At 34.9% G+C, this 27,609-nt stretch overlaps 2 protein-coding genes across 4 annotated transcripts in view; one reads left to right on the top strand and one right to left on the bottom strand.

The window, feature by feature from the left end:
• Nucleotides 1-3,053: 3,053 nt before the first annotated feature.
• LOC108909751 (zinc finger protein ush) overlaps nt 3,054-27,609 on the bottom strand; it is a 133,890-nt gene continuing 109,334 nt past the window's right edge. For all 3 annotated transcript variants that reach the window (XM_018714162.2, XM_018714163.1, XM_023454924.1), the window contains exons 2-3: nt 7,795-9,998; nt 3,054-4,615 (exon numbers count right to left, since the gene is read on the bottom strand). In XM_018714162.2, the coding sequence (XP_018569678.1) occupies nt 4,007-4,615; nt 7,795-9,998 (2,813 nt within the window). In that variant the 3' untranslated portion in view covers nt 3,054-4,006. The remainder of the gene's footprint in view (nt 4,616-7,794; nt 9,999-27,609) is intronic.
• LOC108909753 lies at nt 22,613-23,804 on the top strand. Its single transcript, XM_018714164.1, has 2 exons — nt 22,613-22,679; nt 23,237-23,804. Exons 1-2 carry the CDS (start codon nt 22,665-22,667, stop codon nt 23,633-23,635), a joined length of 414 nt encoding a protein of 137 aa, XP_018569680.1. The 5' UTR covers nt 22,613-22,664; the 3' UTR covers nt 23,636-23,804.

Genomic DNA, 27,609 nt, shown 5'->3' with positions numbered 1-27,609 from the left:
AGGGGCATCATTTGCATAAGGCCATAATAAATAAACGAAGTTATCTAGGTGCATGGCGAATATATGCATGGCCGGCTCAGATTACCTAGATTCGATAAGTGCAGCACATATCGCTCCTGCGAAACACGCTGCCCACACGATTGCCTGCCGCTCTACAGGGGAAACGGAGAAGTGCTATTTTTTACTAAAATAAATACAAAATACAGATTTTCGAAGCTGTTGATTGGCAAATTGGAACCGAATTATATTAATATACCTATTAAGGTCAACAGAAAACATAAAATCCGGCCAATATCTGCATTTTTATAGCTTCACCACTTGTTGCAGAAGCAGATTAATACATAAAAATACAACCTTTTTAACAGAGATATAAAAAAAATTCAGTCGATTTCATCATTGCGGTTCCCTTGTGAACATCTTACAAATGTCTCAAGTGCGTAATAACTTTTCACTGGCGTTTTTAAAGTTTTGATAACGTTTCCCTGTGTATATTTTCCCTTTGATTCTATGACCTAAAACGCACATTGCATGAGGGATGCAAATTACCTACGTGTATAGATTTTTTAACCCGCTTTGCATAAAAATATTAGAAATAATCTCAAACACTCCCTCTTTATTTAAGAGAACAATCTTTTTCTAATCGATTGGCGTTTTCTTCACGCACATTGCTATTACATTTAAACGATAAATATAGCGAAAAAATTGCCCAGTCCATACCGCTATTATAAAAAATGGCCGTTGGAAACGCAACTTTAATCGGTCAATTTGGTACGTTGTGAGAGTATTCTTGAAAATACTGATATAAAGCACACAGATGTGACTTTAATGTTCAAAAAATTGGAATGCGTTTGCTATTCTGACATATGAAAGATGTTTTTAAAATTTAAAGGTATCGTAAATTAGTTTTACACATCTGTTTTAATTTAACTGCAGGCTGTTCTCAAAGTACGTTAAGACAAAGTATTAATTTCCTATTTTTTAAAGACCCGTCTAATTCTCGGCATTACTTTCATTAGGGAAGTTTAGGCCTTCTGTCGCTAGGTGGCGATGCGGTTTGCGGTTGACAGTTGACACCACAAAACATATAATACAGGTGACAGTGTTGACTTGACACCGTCAGATAGAGATGGGCGTTGCAGTTCACTTTGCTGAATAGTTCGTTTGTGAACTACTCACTTCAAATAATAGTTCATTTTTACAGTTCGAAATGAACTGTAGTTCTTTTGCCTGGACTCAATTTTACTACATATCTTCCCCACCACGAATGAGCTGCTCAGGTCAGCATCGACACCTGACAGCGGCAGCGGCAATGGTTTGTTTTTAGAATACTGAAATAATTTGTTCGAAATGAATCGTTCACGAACTATACATCTCTCAATTCTTAAATCTCCAGTAGCCAGCGACAGTAGCACGATCCTCATCGCATCACCGGTCGGTTTCGGTTTCAACCTATGATCATAGTATAATCTAGCTAGACGCACGCGCACGTTCGCAGTTCAAAACGAACTATACATTGAAAGAATGATGATACAGTTCGTTCAGTTCGTTGGAAGTGAATAGTTCTTTTCAACTATTCGTTCACGAACTACACATCTCTACCGTCAGATCTAAGAACACGTAACAAGAAAATGAAGTCATTTGTTCCCTGGTTATGTTATACAGACTTAATAAAAAATAATAAAGATAAAGGGTAATTATGTTTTGAAGTCGTCGATCACCATGTTCCTTAGATCCCGATGGCCTACAAATGTCAAAATTTGTGGCAACCGTGTCTTTAAGTTATCTGGTAAGGTATCTAAGGCACAGAAGATAGAACACTCAGAATTATATGTCGTTGTCGGCACCTTTGACAACTTACATCTTTTGTCAGTGACCCTGAATGACATAAAATCCCCACTTTTGGTATACAAAGTCAGGATTGTATTCAGTGAAATTATATTGCACTAAACGGGTATGTACTAACAAAGAAGCTTAATAATTATCCAAATTAATATACATCCTGAATTCTTGTTGGCCTAACAATAGTCTTAACAAAGATGTCCTCATTTATTGGAATTTTTTCTTCAGGTAATCTCCTTGCGAAAAAAATTAATAGATACTATTTATACTCGTTTGTAGAACAGGATTTTTTTAGGAAAAAATTTGTTGAACTTATTTGAATTGGCTAGAACGTTTATAACAGAATAAAAAATATGAGAGCTAATAATAAAAAATATTTATTTATAAAAAAGAATTTAGTAAAAGGAGCAAATATTGATTAGACAAAAAACTATTTACATTAATCTAGTCATATTCAACACTTTTAATAGGTAATGTTGTTTCAAAACGTATTTTTTTATGTTTTGTGTTTTTCATGTATCATTTTGTTTTATTAATATTTGTTAATTCCATTTGGAAGCACACGTATTTGAAGATACAATCCTAATAAAATGTGCGATGGTAAGCTATAGTTGCTATCTATCAAGACCAATATGAAGGTAATATTACAACAAAAACACAAAGATATTTCTTTGAAAGGTTGCATTATTTATCAATTTCAGTACATCATTTACCAGGTATGTATTAGCTATGTATTTACTAGATATTGCTGGTATAATTTAATGCTAGTCAGAGCAGGTGCATATAGCGAAGTTGTTTCCTGCAATATCAACAGTTAGGAATCTTTCGCATACTTATACATTTGTGATTTCAAAGACCATTGTCTAGGATTTAGGAATTTTTTTAAAAATATATTTGAACTAGTGTTAACCATAAAATATATATTTTTAAAAAGGATTGAGGTGATTTTTTTCCTACCAGTTCGATGTTAGGATTCCCAGGAGTCTCAAATGTTTTCTGACTTTTTTTGTTTGTTTAAAAAGTGTTTTAATGTATCAAATCAACGATCTTTTCGATTACCATGTTGCCATTAATGGCACTGATCTATTGATCACAATAAATACCATCGAATTTTGACGATAATGAATTTAAGAATTGTGAGAACAGATTTGTGTGCCTAGCAAATGCTCTATTAATGGGGATGAACAAAGAGGGGGTTTTTATAAAAACACAAATAGAAATAAATAATTTATTGTCTCCATGAAAGGTAATCATCACTGCGTGTAACCTTGGGTAGGCGTTTTGAACGCCTCACAGCTATAATAACATAGATTCACTTGTACGATAACTATTTCAGATTGCAAAATGTAAATCTTACCTAAACAATAGTCAATAAAAAGCCTATATGCAACTATATATCAGAATTATAAAAAAAACCAACGTAAAGACAACTAATTACACTTAATAATGAAAAATGCTTTGGCATAATATATTTTAATTTATTCTACAAACTTATAATTAAACAAATTATAAATCTTTTATAACTTTATACAAAACAAAATCTAGAAGTTATTAGGTATACTTTTATACATATATGGAATATTGATTATGTAACATATTGCAATGGATTTTTTAAACGACCGCCATTAACGATCAACATTGATAACAATTATTTGGCAGGTGCGCTAACATTTCCTCAACATCGCTTTGTTCCACTTTACAGATATCGGTAACATATTTAACGGCTTAACATGCAAGGTAATATTTTTTATATTCCGGCCTGTAACTTAAGCAACCAAAATCCACAGGTTGAGGATAACATTACGTGTAAAGTATGTGAAGATTTTTTTAGGCAGTTTAAAATATCGCATATAATTTCATTAAAATATCAAATATCTTAAACAAAGACATCGATCACAAAAAATATTTGAGAGGCCTGCATTACAGGCCGGAGTGTTAAGGCAGTTTGTATTAAAGTTAACAAAGATACAGAACTTATTTTCGAAATACATTCTGAGAGATTCTTTCACTGTTGGTCAATTCAATGTCTTCCTTATGCTTTAGCAGACTCGGGGAGAAATGTTAAGGCACCGAACCATATTTACGCGTATACAAGAGGACTGGCCCAGTTATAACACTCAAAGAAATCACTTTGTTTGAGTCTATCCTAATCTAACAACTGACTCAACTACAGAACTGACGCCTCAGCGGCGCGGGTGGTTGGATTATTATTGTTATTCGCCGACGCCGCCGTGATTTCCCCCGCGTGGCTCGAACAGTAAAATTTCTTGTGTGCCACGAACGTGGAATAGTAATTGAAGGAAATGTCGCAGGATTTGCAGTATTTGGCGCCGGATTTCGACGCCTCCTGCAGGATCTCCTCCTCGGCGGTCTTTATTTTCGAGGCGGTGGATGGATCGAGTACTTCTTCTTTTATGATCGGCTCTTCGACCGGAGCAATGATAACTTCCGGCTCTATGGCCTCCTTCTTCACTAGGATCTCCTCGTCGTCCTCTAGGACAGGCATGGACCGCACGGTTTTGTCCTCTGAACCATTCACGACGGATTCGTCAACGGTCGGGGCCTCGTGGACGAGACGGATGTGTCTGAGGACGTTGGCTTTGTAAGCGGAACTGTAGGAGCACTGGGAACAGTGGTGGAGTGCTTCCGGATGGCCTTCCGAGCTGGGGGAGACGGCCCGGTCGTCTAGGACGGCGGGGACGGCGGACGAGGTCACGCTCACCTCCATAGTATTCGAACTTTCGTCCTCCAGGATGTAGGAGATGTACTTTTCTTCCTGGAAGAAGGAAAGTATCAGTGAATGTTTTTTGGGAGAAATATCAATGTACTCAAATTAAACGATTTTAATTATAATTTGCTAATTAGCGCAAATTGGGAAACCATTTTTCGTTTTATAAAAATATTTTACCGAAATAGTTATCAGGTTATCCCTTAATTCGACTGCCAAACTTCTAACTGCTACGGGGTGTTCCTAGGAAAATGTAAGGTTAGATCCTCTAATATGAAAGAGTAATTGAAAAATTTTGTGTCATGTGACACCAAGGAAAACTCGTCAAAGAAAGCTGTGATATTCACCTTTTACGTGTAAAATAACTGTGTCTATACTCCACGGCCGAAATTATAGCGAGTGATTCATACATGGTATAGAAACACTATTACCGTAAAGTGTATAAAACTTAAAATGATTTTTATAACGGTTTAATATTACTTGCTTATGTTAAATGACGTACCCGCTCTCTTTGCACATCGATAGGATCTATAACAGTCATAGACTGAGTTACACCGAACGCGATTTATTTCCTATCTCTGTCTATCGCACTTATTACAGATAGGGAAATGCTCTTTTTAGTGGGTGTAAACGGACGTACGTAGAATTCGAGTTAGCCGTAGTTAGAAACGTCAAACTATAAGCGCGCGCGAGGGTTTGCATACTCCGTGACTATAGTAAATTTATAAATTAAAAAAATACAATCGGGACGTTTTAAAACGTAGGAATAATAATTAAAATGGATCAAAGTGCCGGTTGTAGCAAACGGTCTGTTGCTCATAAACGCCCTAACCTATGCGATGCGGAATTAATAATGGTAAAAAACGTGTATAAAGGAATTCGGTCGCGAAATTCTAATACAAGTGTAAGTGAAGCTGTTGATATGTGTAGTTCGTTGACAAAAGTATCCGTTGCTACTGTTTATCGTGCCATAAAAAATAGTGTAGAAGTGAATCCAAAGAAGAAAAAAGTGGAAACACGAGGGAGGAAGAAAATAGAAGTCGACGTTGACGTGAAATACTCCATACGTAGGAAAATTCATGGATTTTTCTTTAGAAATGAAATACCAACGATAAAGAAAATTCAAGCTGCAATAGCTGAAGATGAGGATATTCCTAATTTCTCTGATAAGGTTCTTAGAAGAATAATGCGTGACATGAATTTTCGATATTTGAAACGGAATCGGAATAGTATGCTCGTTGAAAAAGACGAAATTGTGGTATGGCGAAGAGAATACTTAGAAAAAATAAGAGAACTTCGTGCATCTGGTAAGAAGATATATTACATGGATGAAACATGGGTAAACGAAGGTCATACTGTATCAAAAGTTTGGCAGGATGGTAATGTTAAGAGTAAGAGACAAGCATTTTTAGATGGATTTTCTACTGGATTAAAGGCACCTTCTGGAAAAGGACGAAGATTGATTATAACACATATTGGAAGCGATACGGGATTTTTAGAAAATGGTTTGCATGTATTTGAGTCACGAAAAACGGGAGATTATCATGAAGATATGAACAGCGACGTGTTTGAAAAATGGTTTGAATATGTTTTATCATATCTGGAGCCAGGAGCAGTTGTTGTGATGGATAACGCACCTTATCATAGTAGAAGAGTTGAAATGTTACCGACATCAGCATGGAGAAAAGGAAATATTATGGACTGGTTACAATCGAAAAATATTGAATATACAGAAACCATGCTAAAAGTACAATTATTAAAAATTGTCCAAAGAGAAAAAGGTCAATACATTAAGTATGTAGTGGATGAGATGGCCAAAGATCGAGGAATTCGTGTACTCCGTTTACCGCCATACCACTGTGAATTAAACCCAATTGAGTTGGTTTGGGCACAAATAAAGAATGAAATCGCACGAAAAAACACCACCTTTAAAATAAACGACGTGAAATTATTATTACAGGATGCTATTAATCACGTCACTGCTGAAACATGGTGTAAGTGTATTGGACATGCACAGAAAGAGGAACAACGTATGTGGGATCTTGATACAACGGTAGAAGTGTTCATAGAACCAGTCATTATTCATTTGGGTGAAGATGATTCTAGTGATAGTGATAGCAACAGTGATATGTGAAATATATAATGTGAATAATGTGATATGTAAGTATTTAAATATATTAATAGTGAAGTGATTATGTGGCAGTGAAGTGAAAGTGATAATATTCGTGAGATAATTATTATAAAATATGTAAGTGTCTACTTAAATAAATATATTAATAGTAAAGATTACAATATTTTGAGGCGGCGTCAGCCGGGTAGTGGTGGGTTATCGATGCCCAAGAGGGCATAGTTTTATAGAAAACACTTAAAATATTTTTGAAGTTTTCTCGATAAAACCTCTAAAAATATTAGATGTTATGTTTTATTATCTTTTTTCAATATTTGCACGCCTCATCCTCCTTACTAGTCCAAGAGCTAGCGATGAGTCACTGTCTATAATTTCGACCGTGGAGTATAAATACTAAATATGACTAATTAAGATAATGCACATTAATTAGTTTGTATTCACTAGTAGGTACGTACTATATGTTTATTTTGTAGTACTACGACACAATAAATATTCTGTTTCTCTTTACAATTTGTTTACTCTTTTTTTATTATTTGGGTACCTATAATTCGTTGGAAGTGTTAAATAATCGTTTATTTTAATATTTATGCATTTATTTGCAAGTGTGATGGACGTCACAGTTTTCTTTGACGTGTTACGCTTGGTAATAATTGGCATGTGATGACATATTTTATAATGTAACTCGAAAACTATCTACTACTACTATCACTCTTTTATATTAGAAGATCTAAATTTACATTTTCCAAGTGACAAAACGAATCGACGTATTTTTATCAAGGTGGCTATGAAAAATTGGATCCCACGCAACGCATTTGTTTGCGAATATGTAAGAATTTTTTTATTCATATCTAATGATCATTTTACGTTGGTTGTTGACTTTTATAAATAACACTTTCAACTTTTATAATTGGATTTTTAATCCTGTTAATAATCTGTTAAAATAGTATTGAGGGTTATGTTTTGGATTATCGCCACATTCTCGTACTTGACCTCAAAAAAATTACAGATTAACTGAGAGCGTTCGAGAGGAAAGTTGGATCGATTACCGAAACGGGGACCTCTATTATTTGTATGCTACTTTAATGATATTTTTATATACCTGAAGGTCTGGAGATCTCTTATCAAAGTGCATCCGGATGTGCGTCCTCATCCCTCTGAGGGTGTTCCCCTTATACTTGCAAATTGTGCATCGGTACGCCTTCACGCCCGTATGAGAGTCCATGTGCCTTTGGGCGGCGCTGGCGGTGGGACTGATGACGTCACAGCAAGGGCACTTCCACCCCGCCAGGGCCGCGTGCGGGACGCACTGGTGTCCCGGTTCCGCGATCCCTCTGCACTTCCCGCACTTCCTCAAATCCATTTCTCCCCTCTTCAAACAGTAATAGGCCTGGTGCGCGTTGAGATTGTCCAGAGAGGTGAATTTGATGCCGCACGCCAAGCAGATGAGCTGCTGGTACTGCCCCGCCGGGCTGGTGGTGCCCGTGCTTCTCGGACTGACCGGGGGACTACCGGATGTCTTGGAGCTTTCTTCCTCGAGAGTCCTAGCGGAACAGTAGTGCTTTTTGTGGATGACGTAGTTCTCTTGTTTGCAGAAGACGATGTTGCAGTCCTTGCATTTTGAAACTCCTTGCTTGACTAACACCTGCGGCATCACCGGCGGAAGAGGAGGTAGCTCCGAGAGGCGCATTTGGACTTCGGAGGTAAACAAGGGCAGAGTTCCGGCGCGCATCAGCAAGGGATGGAGAGAAGGGGGAATATCGAATTGTGGGGCTACGCTTGCGTCTGGACTAGTTCTAGTCTTTTCCATGCTAGGTGTAGATTTAGGAGTCGGTCTGGACTGTTTGGGACTGCTACTGCGAGAGGTTTCGTCGTGCTTCCTTTTGGGAGAGATACTTAGCGCAGGAGAAGCGCCTACGTGAGATATAGGTGTCGACGATGGAGAGCCGTGCAGCGAAGGCACGCATTCGATCTTTTCCGGTGTGGGTGAACGCTTGACGTTCTCTTTCTCTTGCTCATCGCCGAGATCGATAACCAGATCTTTTGGTTCCGGAGATTTCCTTACGCTTAAGTCTAGAGGTGCGGAGGAGGTTTCCCTGATGACGGATGATTCTTTGGGTTTGTTTGCTGTCTTGAGTACTTCCGGCTGTTGAGTTGTTTGGGTGTTTGGGGCTATGGCGCTCGTCATCGGCTGAAGTGTGCCGTTGGGTAAGAGGAAACATGGCATGTCAGGATTTGGAAGACCCGCAGCTGAAGACAGACTAGGCAGAACGCTGGCGCTACGAAACAGAGAATATGGCACGATTATAATAGGGTTGGTTGGTAACGCCAAGAAGGGCTGTTGTGGTGGAATTGGCGGCGCCGGAGATGGGGGCGTTCTGCACGAAGCGGTGTCCACGGGAGACGTCGGCGAAGAACCAGACGTGCAACTGGAAGTTGTCTTGGTAGCAGGCATCGTCGAAGACTTAACCATATGTCTGGAGTTGCAGTAGTGCATCTTGTGGGCGCGGAATGTTTTCTGTGAACTGAATCTAATGTCGCATTCCGCGCAATATCGGTCTGGATTCTCGCTGTTCGGTTCACCGTTCGATATCGCCGCTGCGGTATTTAAAGGACTAGGACTAGGAGATACTGTGTGCATCCGCATGTGGCGATTCAGGCTCACTTTCTTGTCGGCGCTGTACGAACACTGATTGCAAGTGTACTGCTTTCCAGTACGAATGCTCTTTATGGATGGTTCAGAAGGATCGACGTCCGATTGATTCCCACTTGGTTCGGCTCCGGTCGACTTGGAGTCATCATCATTGTTGGACTTGTTGATCCGGTGGGAGCAGTAATATGTCTGGTGAGCTTCTAAGGTACTCAAAGAAGAGAAACGAATGCCGCAAGGTGGGCACTGAAAAATCGGAAGTGTAGGTTGTCTTGGCTCGGCGGAATCCGTCTGTCGAGGCACAGCTTCTGGTGCAGGGATCAAATTCGGTAAGAAAAACCCTCGTGACACGAGGGCGGACTGTATGGCAGGAGGCAGGGCAGCCAAGTATTCGCTCGGAGACTGGCTGGTTTCTAATTCCGTCTTCAGATTTGCTACGGATATTAGAGGTTGAGATTGTAGTGCGGGATCAGTGGCTAGGTTGGTTTTTAACCGAATATAAGGGGTTTTCCCTTCTGGCTCGGTTTTGGAGGGAGTCTTTCCATTCTCTTCGGAGGGGTGGTCTGGAGTCTTGCTTTTCGCTGGTGGAGAGCCGGGAGTGGGACCTTCCGAGGTGGTGGTATCGGCCGGATCGCTAGTCCAATCTTCCACCTCCCCTGCAACAAGACAAAATGTTAATGTGAGTGTTGGTTTACTCGGAGACGCGGGGCGCGATGCGATCTGAGGCGGGTATTCGATACTGGCGGGTGATAAACTAATAAAATACTGCCCGGGCACTGTAAATAATGGGCGAGTGCGGATAGATGGGAACACAGCAGAACAGAACAGGTTGGTACAAATGCACGGGTGATAAGAGCGAGCAGTACACGGGTCGCGCATGTCGGGGCTCTCCTCTAATGAAGCAGTCCGTCAGAGCGGCCCACGCGGCCACTCTACGGCCTCTCCGACGCCCGTACATCACATCAACACTCCGATATGGGCCTATCACGCGGCTCGCTTTCAATAATCATTATTAACTGCCCGCCGCCACCTGAGACGTATTCCAATGATTTGCTACACTTGCTCAAACTGCTGAAATAACTTTCGGCCTCGTAACCCATCAATTTATTTTTTAATTTTCAAAACGGAACATACGTTTTACATGGGTATTTTCAGGAATAGTTGCATTATAATTTTTTAGACACCTAAACTGGTCTGTGATTGTAAATAAAAAAAATGGAATATGTAATAAATATATTTATGCCCTAAACAATAGTTATTAATACCGTTTTTTAAGTAATTTGAGAGTTTTCATATATTTTAATGTATCTTAGAGGAAGTTTTATACAGACTGAAACGACTGTGACATTTTTTATAACATAGAAGTTAGATTTTCCTCTTTTCAAAAATATATAATACCTATGTTACTATTTGATTCAGGACTTTTCGACATATTTACAGTTTAAAACTATTTTTGAAAAAACAGGAGGGAAATTTATGTTTGACGGATCGCAGTGGCTATGGACGATGTACGCGGAACAAACAAATGACTTTGACAGATTATAGTGACTAACCCTGTACATATTTCATATCTAAACATTTAGAATTTTAATATTCCTTGTTGAGGAAAGTTATTCTCATTTTCAACAGATTATCTGCGAAATATTAATTCTTTAGCGAGAATGCGAGGTTCACTTGTTGATTTGGAAACACTACAATGAAAATACGGGCCTATCTGAACTTACGCGTAAGCAATGGATCCATAAATTACAAGCAACATAATAATTAATCGATAAACGAGAAACTTCGCATGGAAACCTGTTCGGGAGCCTCCCACACGGCGGAGCCTAAAATATAATGTCAATTTGAAAACAATAGTAATAACGCAAGGCAAAAATGCCGATGGCAAGGCAGATTAAAGATATTAGGAATTAATAAGACCGCGGATGGGAATTCTCGCGAACGATAGGGATCTTTAATTAGAGTTTGGAATGTGTAAGTCGGTAAGATTGGAATCGACGTATAGCTGTAGTGCAGGCAAGTACGTACGAACGGCTTTGGGTTCGGTAGGCCGTATATGCGAGCGTCTTTATAGGGACTGGCGTCGAGGAATAGAAATTTTAGAGGTATCGGATACGAGAAAATTCTTATTACGCTCGATTTTTCACCAAACTTTCGAAAAATTATGTGAAAAAAACTGTAACGTCTTCCGTAATCTTTAAGTTATGTCATAAAAAAATACGTTAAGCAACTTTTTCAATAGAAATCAATTTCTTTTTTGCTATGACACACTGATGAGGACTAATAAGTCCGAAACCGGTCTGTGCTTGGTGTTAAACTGATGACAATCGATCCTAGCTGTTGCACTAGGTGTTGCGAGTATAATTCAACGCCGGTAGGAGCATATAGCTCTCGGAGTAGTTGTTTCTCGTGGCACTGACAACTCAAACATTGTGTTACGCCCTCTGTGGGTGGCAGTCGTGCAACAAAGTACCTGCAGTTAGCAGGTCGCTTCCTACTGTAGTCATTTGAATGGCACAGTTGGGATTCTGCACGACAGATGGAGCCATTGGTTCCCGCGTACAATCCACTTTTTTGCACGTTTAGGGGACATCTTTACTGAATTTGTTGAGACATTTGTAAGTGACGTTTACAAATTAGTGACAGATAAGCGATTACTTACTAATCCAATAAATGTAGAATTTTAAAAATCTATTTTTATTAAAGATAAAATTAAAATTACAATTTGAACAACTATTAAAATTTATTGAAGCAATAGAATTCGGGTTTAAAACAATGTTTGTGTTGAGCATGTATTTAGCCCATAAGTTTCCTGGAGACTTTAGGGTTTCATTAGGGAAATACTTTGTATTACAAAAATTATTCAAAATTTAACGATCTTTCAAATGGACTGCACATCCACGTTCCAGGGATCAAAACATTTTTTAGTATCGCCACGCCATCTATACAGAAAGATTTGAACTAACAGTTCTAATAGGATCGACTCCGAATAAAATATTTATTTCATTACTGAAAAATGAAAAGTTTTGTGATGTTATCCCCGGTTTCCCCAGCCACGGTATGCAACTCACAACTATCTTCGCTTTTCTTTGATTGCACGTCTAGGGGGTTGTAAAATATTATTATTTGAACATTTAGAGCACAATTTTCAACTTTATGCCGGAAAAAAATTCTACCTCATCTAAATGTTCGTGTTCACAAAAAATTCGAAATACGTCGGCGAGAGGGACCTATAAACAGTTAAGAACCACTTTCGTTTTTCTTCGGTTGCCCGTCTAGAGGGTTGTAAATATTATTATTTGAACATTTAGAGCAGAATTTTCAAATTTATGCTGACAAAAAAAATTCTACCCCATCTAAACGTTCCCGTCCACAAAAATTTCGAAATACGTGGCGAGAGGGACCTATAGGCAATTTATTTAAATAATAATATTTTACAAGCCCCTAGACGGGCAACCAAAGAAAAACGAGGGTGGTTCTGAGTTGCTTCAAATAAGTAACTACAACTAACTAACAAAGTACTACTGGCACATACACGTCGTCGCATACATTCACAAGTACCGAGTCATTGAGAAAAATCCGAAAATGTATTTAGGTATTCCAAGTCATTCTATGTTTATAATAAATACGTTGTGTGAAAAATGCATTTCAACAAGACTTGCTGTATATCTCCTATACACTCTCTATTTATACACTTAAAACTATAGGTATATAATATAGGTAAAAGTAAAAGTATAGCAAATATCTACACATCTCTCTGACTGCTCGCGACTTGATCGCCGAGTAGCCGGTATCGTGACGTCATTACCTGTTCTCCCGCAGTGTTGACCTTTTTAAGGGTCTTACAAATTCAGAATTAAATATATCACTTATTATTAATTCTATTGACCTAATTTTTTTAAGATATATTTATATGGTTAGATACTATCAGAAAATGAAAGAAAAAGTTTAAAATTATATATCACTGAATGGGCCTATTGCAATTTGAAGTTATTCGAGGGACCTAACAACCTCAGTTTTCGGAACTAAAATAAATTTCTTCATTTTGGAGATATTGGCAGCGGGACTGTTAACACACCCTGTATTTTTATTTTCGATCCCTGCGTTCTAAAAACAAATGGTAAAAAAATGGTAATAATTTTGAACAATTTTTGTAGAACATTATTATAAATCTCTTCTTTTGCAACTTTTATATAAACCACTAAAAAGGTAGGCAAGTCCGCTGACTTGACCTTTCTCTGGAGCCTTCTGCCTCGGGCCGCGTCAAGTTTTATCGCCAATGTTGCGTCTTTATTTTTTTTTAGGAGTTGCAGCATTTTATTATTTTTTAAGGGTTCTTTAATTTTTACAACGTACTGATAATACTGCCCTGTCTCTTATGTACATATATAATATTGATAACATCGAACTCTTGTTAATTACTTGCTGCCAGACTAAGTCAATATGTGTTCGGCCAATAAAGGACAGGGTAAACCGGAATATACGAGGTGTCAATCACAAAGTGGTCTGTCCTGAATTGGGGCTTATGAAGCCTACCAAGATTATACGGTTTTAACACTCGTTTAAGAGCCTAGTTATATATAGACCTTAAGCCTTGTCGACCGGCTACAAGACATGTAGTTAAGTTCTTTAATTGACCGAGAAGTTAAAAAATAAGTCAAAAACATAATTACATGTATGAAGCAAAGAGTGTTATGGAATACATTTTTATTTTTATTCGATATTAGATCGAGTTGTAGATAATTAAAATTTCACTGTTCGGGAGTATTTAATAACTTATCTTGATCGAAAAAATGCAAAGGATTTTTTTATTTAATGGTTAATTCTGTTCTTCGACCATACGGAATACTAACAAGAAAAAAATTGTAAACTACTTAAATAGGTCAATCGATTACTGACAAATGTACGTTATAAAAGTGAGTCAAATAATACAAGGTGCTTTCAAAAATAAACAGGACTTTTCAAAAATAGGTATTTCCAGTGAGGCCATCTATTGGCAGTTACATGCGTCGGCATGGTAGATCCTCCACTGTCGAAATATCATGACATTTGAATGAATAGAAGCTGGGTTATTGCGTTTGAAGTGACAGTATGTTAGAGTCATCGGTACAAAAATTAGCATCGAATAAAGAGCTAATACATATTTTTTTAATTTTAAATACACCATAACTTCTATATTTAATTGTTATAATTAAATTATATGACTTCGAAACTTTACTATTGATTATTGTATAAATCTCTTTTGAAGTTGATAATACGCAAAAAATATAGTTGTGAATTTAATTAATTGTAAAATAAGATGAGTACCTACTTCAATATTTAACAAAACAAATACAAAACTGTAGATAATAATAGTAATATAGGTACGTTATATGTAATTAAAAACTATTTCAAGAAACGGTAGAAAAAGCGACGAAATGTAAAAAAGTGAAGTTGTGGAACTTAAGAATAAAAATAGCATATACCAAATGTAATAGATACTCTAAAACGAACGAATTATATTTATAATAGAGATTATTTTCCAAAAACTGACAAAAGCTATAATTTGTTTACAAGGTATACAATATAGGTTTAGTGTTCATAAAAATTCTGCAAGCAACCAATAAAATATAATGAATAATAGTTATTTACACAATAAAGGAGGTAAGTCGAGGACGATTTTGTGCCCTAGTGGAGCGTGGCACCCGATAACACATATTTGCTAATGAAGGTAGTGACAGTCTTAAGCATTGCAGGAGCATGCCGTTCTGATGAGATATGCGCACTGAAATTTACTTTGGACGTCAATTTCAAAAATTTCGATGACATTATTGTAGTTACAAATCCAGATTCTAAAAATGGTATGTCACGTACGTTTACAATTACTTCTCGTCTGGGTTCTGTTTCTCAAGATTAGATTGAAAATTAAAACTGAAATTTCACGCTCTTTTATGGGCTATCAAGCAGGTAGATGTTACAATCAACCAGTCGGCCAGAATACCCCTTCTATGATTCCTAATAAGATTGCACAGTTTTTGAAACTAGAACATCCTGAAATATATACAGGCAGTCCGTTCCGAAGAACATCAACAACGTTGCTGGCTAATACAGGAATTGATGTATTAGCAATCAAGATACATGGTGAGTGGAAATCAGCCACAATTGCAGAAAGTTATGTTGCTGACACTTTAAGTAACAAAAATGAAATAGCAACAGGATTTTTTTACAATGACACTTCAGGTTTAGTAGTACGTCGCATCATGTTGTTTTAATGGATCAGTCAGATAATATTGAGCCTACGGTGACTGAAATGGAGCGATCAAATCATTTTGAGAAAAATGTGACAATCAGTAAACGCGAGGGGAATAATTATCCAGATTTTATAATTATAAATGTTACTAAATGTAATAACTGTACAATTAAGAATAAAAATAGCATATACCAAATGTAATAGATACTCTAAAACGAACGAATTATATTTATAATAGAGATTATTTTCCAAAAAATGACAAAAGCTATAATTTGTTTACAAGACATACAATATAGGTTTAATGTTCATAAAAATTCTGCAAGCAACCAATAAAATATAATGAATAATAGTTATTTACACAATAAAGGAGGTAAGTCGAGGACGATTTTGTGCCCTAGTGGAGCGTGGCACCCGATAACACATATTTGCTAATGAAGGTAGTGACAGTCTTAAGCATTGCAGGAGCATGCCGTTCTGATGAGATATGCGCACTGAAATTTACTTTGGACGTCAATTTCAAAAATTTCGATGACATTATTGTAGTTACAAATCCAGATTCTAAAAATGGTATGTCACGTACGTTTACAATTACTTCTCGTCTGGGTTCTGTTTCTCAAGATTAGATTGAAAATTAAAACTGAAATTTCACGCTCTTTTATGGGCTATCAAGCATGTAGATGTTACAATCAACCAGTCGGCCAGAATACCCCTTCTATGATTCCTAATAAGATTGCACAGTTTTTGAAACTAGAACATCCTGAAACATATACAGGCAGTCCGTTCCGAAGAACATCAACAACGTTGCTGGCTAATACAGGAATTGATGTATTAGCAATCAAGATACATGGTGAGTGGAAATCAGCCACAATTGCAGAAAGTTATGTTGCTGACACTTTAAGTAACAAAAATGAAATAGCAACAGGATTTTGGATTTTTTACAATGACACTTCAGGTTTAGTAGTACGTCGCATCATGCTGTTTTAATGGATCAGTCAGATAATATTGAGCCTACGGTGACTGAAATGGAGCGGTCAAATCATTTTGAGAAAAATGTGACAATCAGTAAACGCGAGGGGAATAATTATCCAGATTTTATAATTATAAATGTTACTAAATGTAATAACTGTACAATTACTATAAATATACATATACTGAAAATCCCTACGAAATATATTGAAAATATAATTGTTTTGTTGTGTGTAAATCAAAAGTTATTTAGTTATGCATATAATTTATTTATTTAACTAACAAATTACGTTGCTCAATACAATTGGATAGAGACTCGTTTTAACAAAAAATTGTGTTGATGTTGAGTGAAACTCAGTTTTTTTTACTACTGTATTGGTGAAGTAAAAGTACACATAATGGCCATTTGGATTCCCCGATTTGAATTCTCTTCATTCTTTCTTGAGGACGAGTACCGGGGACTGAGTATTTCATATAATTAAGTAAAGTGTGGATTAATTGGAATGTTTATGGAGACATTTTTCTTATATTGGGCCTGTTAACACTCGCCCAAGCTTCCGTGTTTCTTCTCGTTCAGGGTCCCACGCACCCATCGCGAACGAGTACCTGGCATCCCGAGAAGCAGCACCAGGCGTTTTGTTTGAACGTAATGCGTGTTAGTACGGATGTCTAAACATGGCCGCTATCAGGAATCAGTGATCCTGAACTTACTGAGCGTTGAAGTCTCCAGTTTCGTAGAACGCTCGGATCAAGATGGAATTTTAAGTAAAAAAATCGCCGGTATCTGATGGCCGGACGAGAACGAGCTTTTAATGGGGGTATCATTTTTTGATCATCTAGGAATGTGTAAGGATGCTTAGCCTGAATAAATTGCCTTAAAATTACCGCTTCACTGAAAAACTGTTTAAACGTATGTACGTTTGACCCTTTAGACACCTACATTTATTAACAGTAAGGAAAAAATACCACAAATAAATAATTACACACAATATATCTTTTTAATTTATTATAGCCTACTAAGTGCTGCTATAATGACGTTATCTCAAATGAATTTACTTCTAAACTGAAATTTTTACTGTCATTAAACAATTGAAAAATATGACGTCTTGTCTGCTGTCAAAAATAAAATTTTGCAGGTTGTTGTAAAGTCGCCAGAGTTTGTCCATTTCCTAAATTTGATGACAAATACCTAATCGAAGATTAGATCTGTATTTCATTCCAGTTTAAATTTTTCTAGGGTTTATAAACGAACCGATAAGTGACAAATAGCAGCACGCAAAATTGTTTTTCCAGCGCCTTCTATTTGATATGATTTAGAAAGCGAGCACCGTAAACTAAAGTCAAAAGTTGAAAGTTTTCCCCTTTTTTCTACATACATACATACAAATTTTATATGGTTCGAAACAAAATAAAAAGATCTATCAAAACGTACAAAAAAATGTATACCATTTAAAAGAAACATCGATGACGTCATCACTCTCTACAGTCTAAAGGCGGTAATACGCCTAATAATCCTATATTTTTTTCTTCCAAGCTATTTCAAATTTGACTCATTATTATGACAAAATAGTGTGCAAAACCATACTTATCGTATCAACTTCGACGTCACCTGTTACATGGGTGTTGCACAATAATGAAAACGTAATATTGACAGTTGGTAGAAGGAAGCGCAAAAACAAACGCTTAGGTGGGGAATTCTGGAAGGAACCCTAAATAGTTTAGGTGAGAACAGCGCAGAGTGAAAAGTAAAACGATCGGTGTACGGTGAAAATATATAAGTAGTGAAAAATTAAAAGTGTTTAACCGGTATTAATTAGCAGGTAATTATTCTTTAAGTACTTTGTTGTTAATTGTTCTATGAAATCTTATCATTGTGATGGTTATAGATGTTTCATGATAATAATTCTGTATATGTTCAGCTTTCATTGTCTTATGCTTAGGGGCGTATATTTTTCTAAGGTAAAATTGTGATAATTATTATTAACGATTGCTCATCATTTATTACATGTTAAAAAATATATATATTGTCGTGACTACCCAGATATTGCAATAACAACTCCTTTGTTTCACATCTAACTTATTTTGCCATGATTACATTGTTCCAAAAACAAATAATAAAGCGTTTCTTGTGCTCACTTTATGTCATACGCATATCAGAGCCTTGTTGAATTTACTAACATTTTCGCCCGTCAGGAATGAATCTGTAAAAAGAATAATTAAAAACAAAAAAGAATTGCTAAAACAGATCTTCCGAAATCTCAACTCATAGCTGGATTACCTCGTATGGGACTCCAGTACCTTACCTATTATTGTTGTTATTATTATTATTGTTGTTATTATTATAACCTCTTCAGTTTTACTTGGAAGTGTGTATGTCTAATTTGAGTGAGATGACATTTAGTGAGAAATTAAATAAGTCGGGTGTTATTTATCATTAGCAAAGGATCTTAATTTATGCCTTCGGTTAGCGGTTGTTTTGTATTTATATTTGGGTAGTTAGAGCAACGATCGTGGGTTTCTCTGCCACGCTCTTTCTCCACAGGAGCTCTAGCTGAGCCTGGCACTAAATGGTTGTTAATGTTTTTGTTGTTCGTTCTATTTGTCACATCTTTAATTTGAAGACTGTTGTACGTAAATAATAAAGTTAGGTGTATTTACTCTGTTTTTGTTTTATAAAATTAAACCATACTTCCCCTCTTTAAAGTTAGTAGCCAGCGCCTTCCGGCCAATTAAAAATAGATGTATACAAAGTAGGTATCCCTTATGACGATCACGTATTTTTGGCCACAACTATGTCTATATTTTTTTTCGATCGAACCCGGGGTTGTTATACTACAATAGTGAATAGTGAAAACGGTATTTTTGCTAGATCATTTTTTAGAAAAGTACAATAGTTATTTATATTTAACCTCCCTTTGTTATTCCCGGGCTAGACTCTGTGGGGGCGGTCGGTTCTTGTTGGTTTCGCTTCTATGGAAGTATTGGATCCGACTATTTACAGAGGTCATTAAGGAACGTCTCAAAGGACCACCCTTGTCTGAGGAGCGATTCCGTCCGTATCGACCTTAGAACAACAATAAACACCGAAACAAACATCAGGGCGAGCTTAGGGGTTCTCATAGCGAGTCCGCCCCCATAGAGCCTAGACCGAGAACAACAAAGGCTGAGGAGGTGCACCGTGCAGTAAGTTTGTAACTGGCGGTGACCATATGTCTGATTGTCGCCGAACGAAACGCGGATTTTGTGCCACCAGTGCGCAACCGGCTTTAAGATACCCGAAGCGCACGACCCCGAGGACGATCTGACGGCACCACCGTCGGACGGGCATCAATCTAAATAACTTCATTTCATTTTCCCGACGTGTAGGTCTCATGGAAATGCGAGTACCGGGTTGGCGATTGCCGACTAGAATGAATCTATTGACTTAATTAGAATGGGAGCAGAGAATGTCGTGTGTCACGATCTCGGATGGTTTTGCATATCGCGTCGCGTGGCCTCCGCTCGAGACATCGGGGACTGGGACAGCCCCTTCTCGCCGTTTCCCCAGCAAAAAAGCCAAACAAAACGCCGGTTATTACTCTATTTGGGTAATTATATGGTCGTATGAAGTGGGCGGTAACAGCGACGAACCCAACTGCAATCTAAAAATTACTTAATAGCATAAAACAACATTGTGTTCATCGAAATAAATTACTACATTTTAAGTCTTCAAAGAAATACGTATATAGCTCACATAAAAGTTATGTATATAGATATAGAAAACTGACACAATATGCTAAATTGTCATAAACCTAATATGGTAATAGACGTTGGGGAATATGGTCAGCATGAATTGTATTGCTACTGGTTATAATGACACTCGAGTAAAAATTATATTTAGAAAGTGGTGTGTACATAGACCAAAATAAGGTAATATGGCAAATCGTGATAAGATTCAAAATTAGGGTAATATGGTAAAGACGTTGAAGAATATGATTATGTATTATCCACATAAAAAGTGACGTACATAGAGAAAACTCAGGTAATATAATAAATTGTAGAATTTTACCATTGGGGTAATATGACAACATTGTAAATTCTATTGCTACTGGTTATAATGACATTCAAGTAACGATTGTATGTAAAAAGTGGTGTATACATAACTAAACTAAGGTAATATGGCAAATTATAATGATTCACAATTAGGGTAATATGTTAAAGGAGTTGGAGAGTATGATGCACAATCCACATGAAAAGTGAGAAAACTGAGGTAATATGGTAATATGTCATAGCATTTAACATTGGGGTAATATGACAATATATACATATAGGGGAATATTGTCTGCTTAAATTTTATTGCTATAATTGAAATTGATTTAATTGATTGATTGATTTGATAAAAAACAATATTTAAACAGTGAGGAAACTGGGATGAAATGGCAAAATTGGAAGTAATGTAGGGGAATATGATTTATCACCCACGTAAAAAGTGATGTATATAGAGAAAACTGAAACAATATGGCAAATTGTCACAGGCTTCAATATTGGGGTAATATGGCAACAGACGGAGAATAAGTATTATCAGCTTAAATGGTATTGCTATTGAAACTAAAGTAAAAATAGTACTTAAAATGTGATGTGCATATAACCTAAGCTAATGTAATGTAAGTGGCCATATGATTCAAACTGGGGTAATATGATAAAGCCATTCGGGAATATAATGTATAACCCAAGCAAACAGTGGTGTACATGGAGAAAATTGAAGTAACATGGCAAATTATTATATAACTTAATATTGGTGTAATATGGCAATAGACATTGGGGATTAGTCAGTTTAAATTGCATTGCTACAACCGAAGCGGTTCTAATTAAAAACAATTTAATAGAACCAAAAATATAATATTTAGAAAGTGAATATTAGAGAATAAAAAAATGGAAGCAATATGGCAAGTTGTCATAGGACTTAACATTGGGGTAGTATGGCAATATACTTTAAGAAACATAGTCAGCTAAACTGTATTGCTATTGTTTATAATTGAAACGTAAAAATAATACTTAATACATAAAAGTGATGCGTAAAAAGTAAGTTAAAGTAATAAGGCAAATGATTATAGATGTTGAGAAAAATGATGTATAACCAACGTAAAAAATGATTATGCAGAGAAAGATGAGATAATATGGTAAATTGTTATTGTTATAGAATTCACAACGTTAGGTAATATGACAATAAATGTTGGTCAGTTTAAATTGCTATACTTGTAAAAATTGGTTTATCAAAAAAAAATAAATAAATAAAAATAGATTCAGAAGTCAAATGTACGTAAAAGCAAATTGAGGAAAAAAGCAAAGACGGAGAATATTGTGTATAATCCACATAAAAGTAAATTATGTCAGAATTAGGTACAGGGGAATAAGAAATGATTATAATTAAAATAGCTAATTGTAAGTAAAAATTAAATTGATGTGTATATGAAGAGTATTGGGGTAATATGGCAAATTGCCATATAAGATATTGGTAAATACGACCAACATAAATAACTGTATTACTACAATTAAAATGATTATTACTGAAATCAACTTAATAAAGAAATGACGAAAAAAATAACTTATTTTCCCACTTTATAAAAATTAATTCAATTTACTTATTTCATCAATTTTTAAACTACATTCCATTTCCATTACCATGTTTTTTCCTCTTGTCGTAAACACTTGCAATTTCTAATAAACATATATTTAATTAACAAATATATTCGGCTAATCACCGAATACACCTAACAATATTTTTTTAACAAATTAATATAAAAAATTCTGCAGATATTTGTGTAAATACTTTGTAATATTTCACAACTATTTTTTTTATTTGCGTCTCCACCGAAGTAATTTACCGAAAAATTTTTCCATATCCTATTTCTACCGAAGAACACAACACGTATGACTAACGGCAGTCGCTTCTCGTTAACGGTTAATATAAAGAGTAAACTTTAAATTGTTCGTCAATATTTTCGAAGAACTAATTGAAATAAATATTCGAGATGTCAATAAGAAGTCTCTATATATAACATCTCCCTTTATTTCGAGCTTCAGTTTGCCAAAGCGATTTGCAGATTTAAGTAGTTCTAATTTTGTGAAGTGCATTGATTCCTCCACGATGAAGTTACTTGCTGTAAGTAGTAGATTTTTATTAAATTAATGTTTTTTTTTGTAGTACTAGTAATACTTATTAAAATAAAAATTATCAATATATATTTCTAGATATAATTTATCAGTTTTTTTTTAACGAAAATATTGGTTAAATATTATAAACTATAATTGTGCTTTTCCTTAAAGAGTCAAAGATTGATTTAAGTTAATAGAAAAGAAACAGAATTTGTTATTAGCAATGAAAAAAAAAAAAATTTGAATCAAAATTTTTATGCCATTTTGAAATATTTTTAATAGTTTCAAAGTAATATTTCTCATGTATAAAGATATTAAAATTTTTAACAGAATCTCGAAATTTTTAATAACTGCAACTGTATTTGTTTTGAGAGGAAAAATAATAAAAATATATTTGTATATACAGAAAAAAAGTCAAATTATTTTTTATATTTCTTCAAAAATAGAGGAATTATTCAAAAAAAAACTGTTTCTTTTCTTTCTGTCCTCTTAAAATCATTACTTTTGTAGCGTTTTGCTTCATATATTCAGAATATCTGGTTTATCCGTAAATATTTTTTGCAGATAACTATTTTGTACTTTTTGGTACTGATACTCACGCTCGCAGCCGAACTTTCCTACGCAGTACCCATTCAACAGTACGTACCAGACGACCGATACGAAACCTACCAGACCGATGAAGACAACGAGGTGTTAACATCTAACGAATTAGGTCTTCAAGGTACTCGATCTGACGACACGTTGGTAGGTCCTGTAGCTTACGCAGAGTTTGAACAGGGACAAAGAGACAGAGAGATCCTTCAGAGCGACGAAGCTAGGAATTACTACAGACCTTACGTGAGATACAGGCAAATTTCTAAACGAAGGACCAGTGTTCCAGTAAACAGGAGGTACGATGAATACCCTGGATATTCGTTGTCTGGATATGCTAGCAATAGGGATAGATTTCCAACAGTGGCTTGAAGAGTCTCAAATTTGTAAAATAAGGCTGTTCATATTAGCAGACTGATTGTGATGGAGATACTGTATTTAATTTATTGCAAATATTATCATATGTATTTAAATTTTATGTCGTAGTCTAATAAGCGTTGTACTGATTATAATAATGCCTAAAATTCCTACTATTTTAGTACCTAGGTATTTATTTTCTGTTGTAATTAGTGAATAAAATAGATATATTCAAATATGAACTTTTTTCATTGAAATCCCTGTTACTAATTTCCCCATTTTTTTAACTAAATCTGTTTTGCTGAAATGACAAAGTGATGAATTTTGATCAGTAACATCTACGAGAAAGTTGCGCAACACTTAGTAGTACTTCATATGATTTCCATATACGAAATAAAGATAGTATTCCGGTTTTTGCATAAAAAATTATTGTTTAGAGCGAAAGAAACAGACCCGGCTTTGGTTTTTGTGCTTTTGTCGAAAACAAAGCGACCTAGTAAAGTTCATTTGAAAGAGTTTTAGGAATTTTTTTGAATTAGTTTAACATCTTTAAAATAAAGTAAAAGTACAAGAGCTAAATAATAAAATCCATATTTTTAAAAACTTTAGACAAAAAAAAAATAATCTAGTCATATTGCCAACACTTTTGACTTTGCTCTTTCAAAAATTCATTTTTTCTAAATGTTAAAAACATTTTATAAACAGTTTTGTTCAATTAATTCCATTTACAAGGAGACAACTTGAAAAAACATTCTTGAAAATTCAGAAATAGCTGAGCTCTGTTTATCGTGGCTATATTTCGTGTTATATTTTGTCAAAGGTGGAGAAGAATAAATGTTTCATTGAAAGATTACATTACTTATAGACTTTTTGCAATTATTGCAAAAAAAATTAAAATGATGTATTTGGACATGTCATAAATGTCTGTTACCGTTAGAATTTATGTTATGACAGATACTGTATAATTTAAAAAATAAATATAAATAATATTTACAACCAATTTTGGAAAATTCCCCGCCTTACAATATTATTTGTGAAATTAATATTAAAGTGTTAATATATTAATATAAGTTAAATTGTAGTCAGTATGTACCATTCCATTTTAGTGGAATTTTACACCTGCTTTCTAATTGATTGATAAAAAGAAATATTCAGCGAAATCTTCACGTAAAAAACACTTGTTTATTTATACAAAAAATAATTTAGTAAGTAGGTACAAATGGAAACATTCGTAAAAATGAAAGCGTGAATCATCAGAGTTGCTTTCTGGGATTTATTATATTTATATACTGTATTATACACAATCTTGATAATTGCTATTTTTTCATTATTTTCATAACAATTTTTCCAGCATTAAATAAATTTTGAATACCGTTTTTCTTGAGAATATTATGTTAGTACCTATCGAAGATTTCTAAGAATAAAATTTGGGCCAAAAGAAAGTATAAGTTTTTGAGAATTAGAACAGAAAAAAACAAAGGCAGGAAAAATCAGTTGATGAGAAGATTGTGGAGCCAGAACCTCCGCACACCGTTCGAGGGCATCAACTAATCCACATAGAAAAACAAGCACCGTTCCTTTTCCTTTTAGGTATTTTAGATTATCTACAAATGTATGTCTATGTGATCACTAAGAGATTTGCGTGGAAATTGGAAAAGTTTAAATATGATTTAGTTACATGCATAAGTGGCACACTATGATGCATATCTGTGAATACAAATGTTCCTTATACGACAAGGGATTAGAACGAATGCATTTATAAAAGTACAGGGTGTTAGAAATTTCACTACCTTAATTTTAAAAGACGATAGAATACACTAAAATAAACAAAAAGCCTTATATGACATGGGTCCTAAACTCAACCATTTCCGAGAAAAAAATTATTAAAATCTCCAACTTTATGTACAAAAGTTGGATTAATTAAGGAATATTGACATAACTGTGTACATAGAATACCATAAAATACAATGTTTATCATTTTTTTAAACTTTTTTATGCTTAATTTTAAAAAAGAATTAGTGTAATTGTAATAAATTTAAAATTCGATAAAATTTATATCGAGCAATGTGACAACGGCGCGGCAGTTTATTAACACAAGGTACTAAGGTGTCCAGCAATACGCAATTCAGATGGTATCTGGATTCGACCGTGTCGGAGTGTTTTTTGCGTACCACTATTTCCTTTTCTTGAGGCGTTTTCCAGCGAGTGCGCGAAAATTGGATTCGAAGGTGTTGTGTGTTCGTTGAAAATGGTGGTGGACATTTTGAGCATATGTTGTAGATTGTTTTGTACTTGTGCGTTTAAAAATTACTGAATTTTGCTTTTTGGTAAGTACCTAAATTATTTATTTTTGATATATATGATTATTTGGACGACGTGAATCTTTGGGTACTTTAATTTCATATTTTTCAAATACGTAAATACACAACACTTCGTACTACAAAATCGATACATTTTATTTTATTTATTTAAAAACTGGAAAACAATTGTCTTGAAATTTACTAAATGTTTCACAATAATAGTTGTTTACATTTTTTCCGTAGAACAAGTCTGACGCGTGTACATCAGCAGGTTAAGCGCTGTTGTCACATTGTGATGAAACTCCCCAACATTAATAGATACTCGCTGTATTTTGAAAACTGATTGCTCTATATCATTCTGAAGAAATGGCAGTCAAACTTCTTATACCCTGTATTAGGGTGGCCCAAGAAAAACGAATATTTTTTTCGTGACTCTTGTGATAATGTGTTAGTTTATCATGTTTTAAGAGGCCCCTCAAAAAATCAGCTCAAAAAAAATTTTTTAGAGATCGCTCAAGATTTTTAAAAATTTCGAGTCGTCAAAAATTAATTTTTTTTTTAAATTTTTTTTCTCGTTATTTTGTCATTTCCTAGGTTGAAAAAAATCTCGATTCTGAAAATTTCAAATCGATTTTAATTTCTAAAAGTCACTCATAATTATATTAACTTTAAAAGTAGTGTATCTAAAATGTTTTCGAGCGACCTCTAAAAATAAATATCAACGAATTAATAATTTTTTTTATTGAATTTGATGAATAAAAGAATAGAAACTTAAAAAATTTTTCGAGGCAAAATTTACTATAGCACTGTGAGTATCAAATATTTATAATTTTTTAATTTTTTAACATTTAAATGTCGTGATTTATTTCTATTCACCAAATTCAATAAAAAAAATTATTAGTTCGTTGATATTTATTTTTAGAGGTCGCTCGAAAATATAGGTACTCTACTTTGAAATAATAATAATAATAATTATTATTATTATGAGTGATCTTTAGAAACTAAATATCGATTTGAAATTTTCAGAATCGAGATTTTTTTCAACGTAGAAAATGATAAAATAACGAGAAAAAAATTAAAAAAAAAAATAAATTTTTGACGATTTTGGAAATTTTTAAAAATCCTGAACCTCTAAAAAATTTTTTTTTATTTTTTTGAGGGGGCTCTTAAAACATGATAAACTAACATATTTTCACAAGAAACACGAAAAAAAATATTCGTTTTTTTTGGGTCACCCTACCCTGTATAATACAATTTGATATACAGGTTTGGAAAGTCCCCATGGTACATCGGCTGTTACGTGAGAGCGATAAAGTAAGTCATAGAAATCCGTGCGATAGACAAGGATTGAAGACGTTTCATAATCTGAATAGTTACTCCCACTTCTAACCCGAAACGGGCGGTGACTATTCAGATTATGAAACGTCTTCACTATAGCCATCCTTGTCTATCGCACGGATTTCTTTACATTACTTTGTCGCTCTCATGTAAAGGCAGATGGACCATGTGGATTCCAGCCCTGTATGTAGTATTATACTGTTATACGATGTTATTCAGTATGCTAAAAAATATACTGAAATTATTGAAATGTTAATTTTAAAATGAAAAATGATACTAAAAATGTGATAATTTATCAAAATGCATAAGGTTCTTATATGCGCTATGATGCAAAGTACAAATATTTGCTGT

The sequence above is a fragment of the Anoplophora glabripennis genome, unplaced genomic scaffold (assembly GCF_000390285.2).
Source record: "Anoplophora glabripennis isolate ALB-LARVAE unplaced genomic scaffold, Agla_2.0 scaffold410, whole genome shotgun sequence".
In the NCBI taxonomy this organism is placed as follows: domain Eukaryota; kingdom Metazoa; phylum Arthropoda; class Insecta; order Coleoptera; family Cerambycidae; genus Anoplophora; species Anoplophora glabripennis.
The sequence above is the reverse complement of the archived record's forward strand: the minus strand, read 5'-3'. Positions and strand labels throughout refer to the sequence as shown.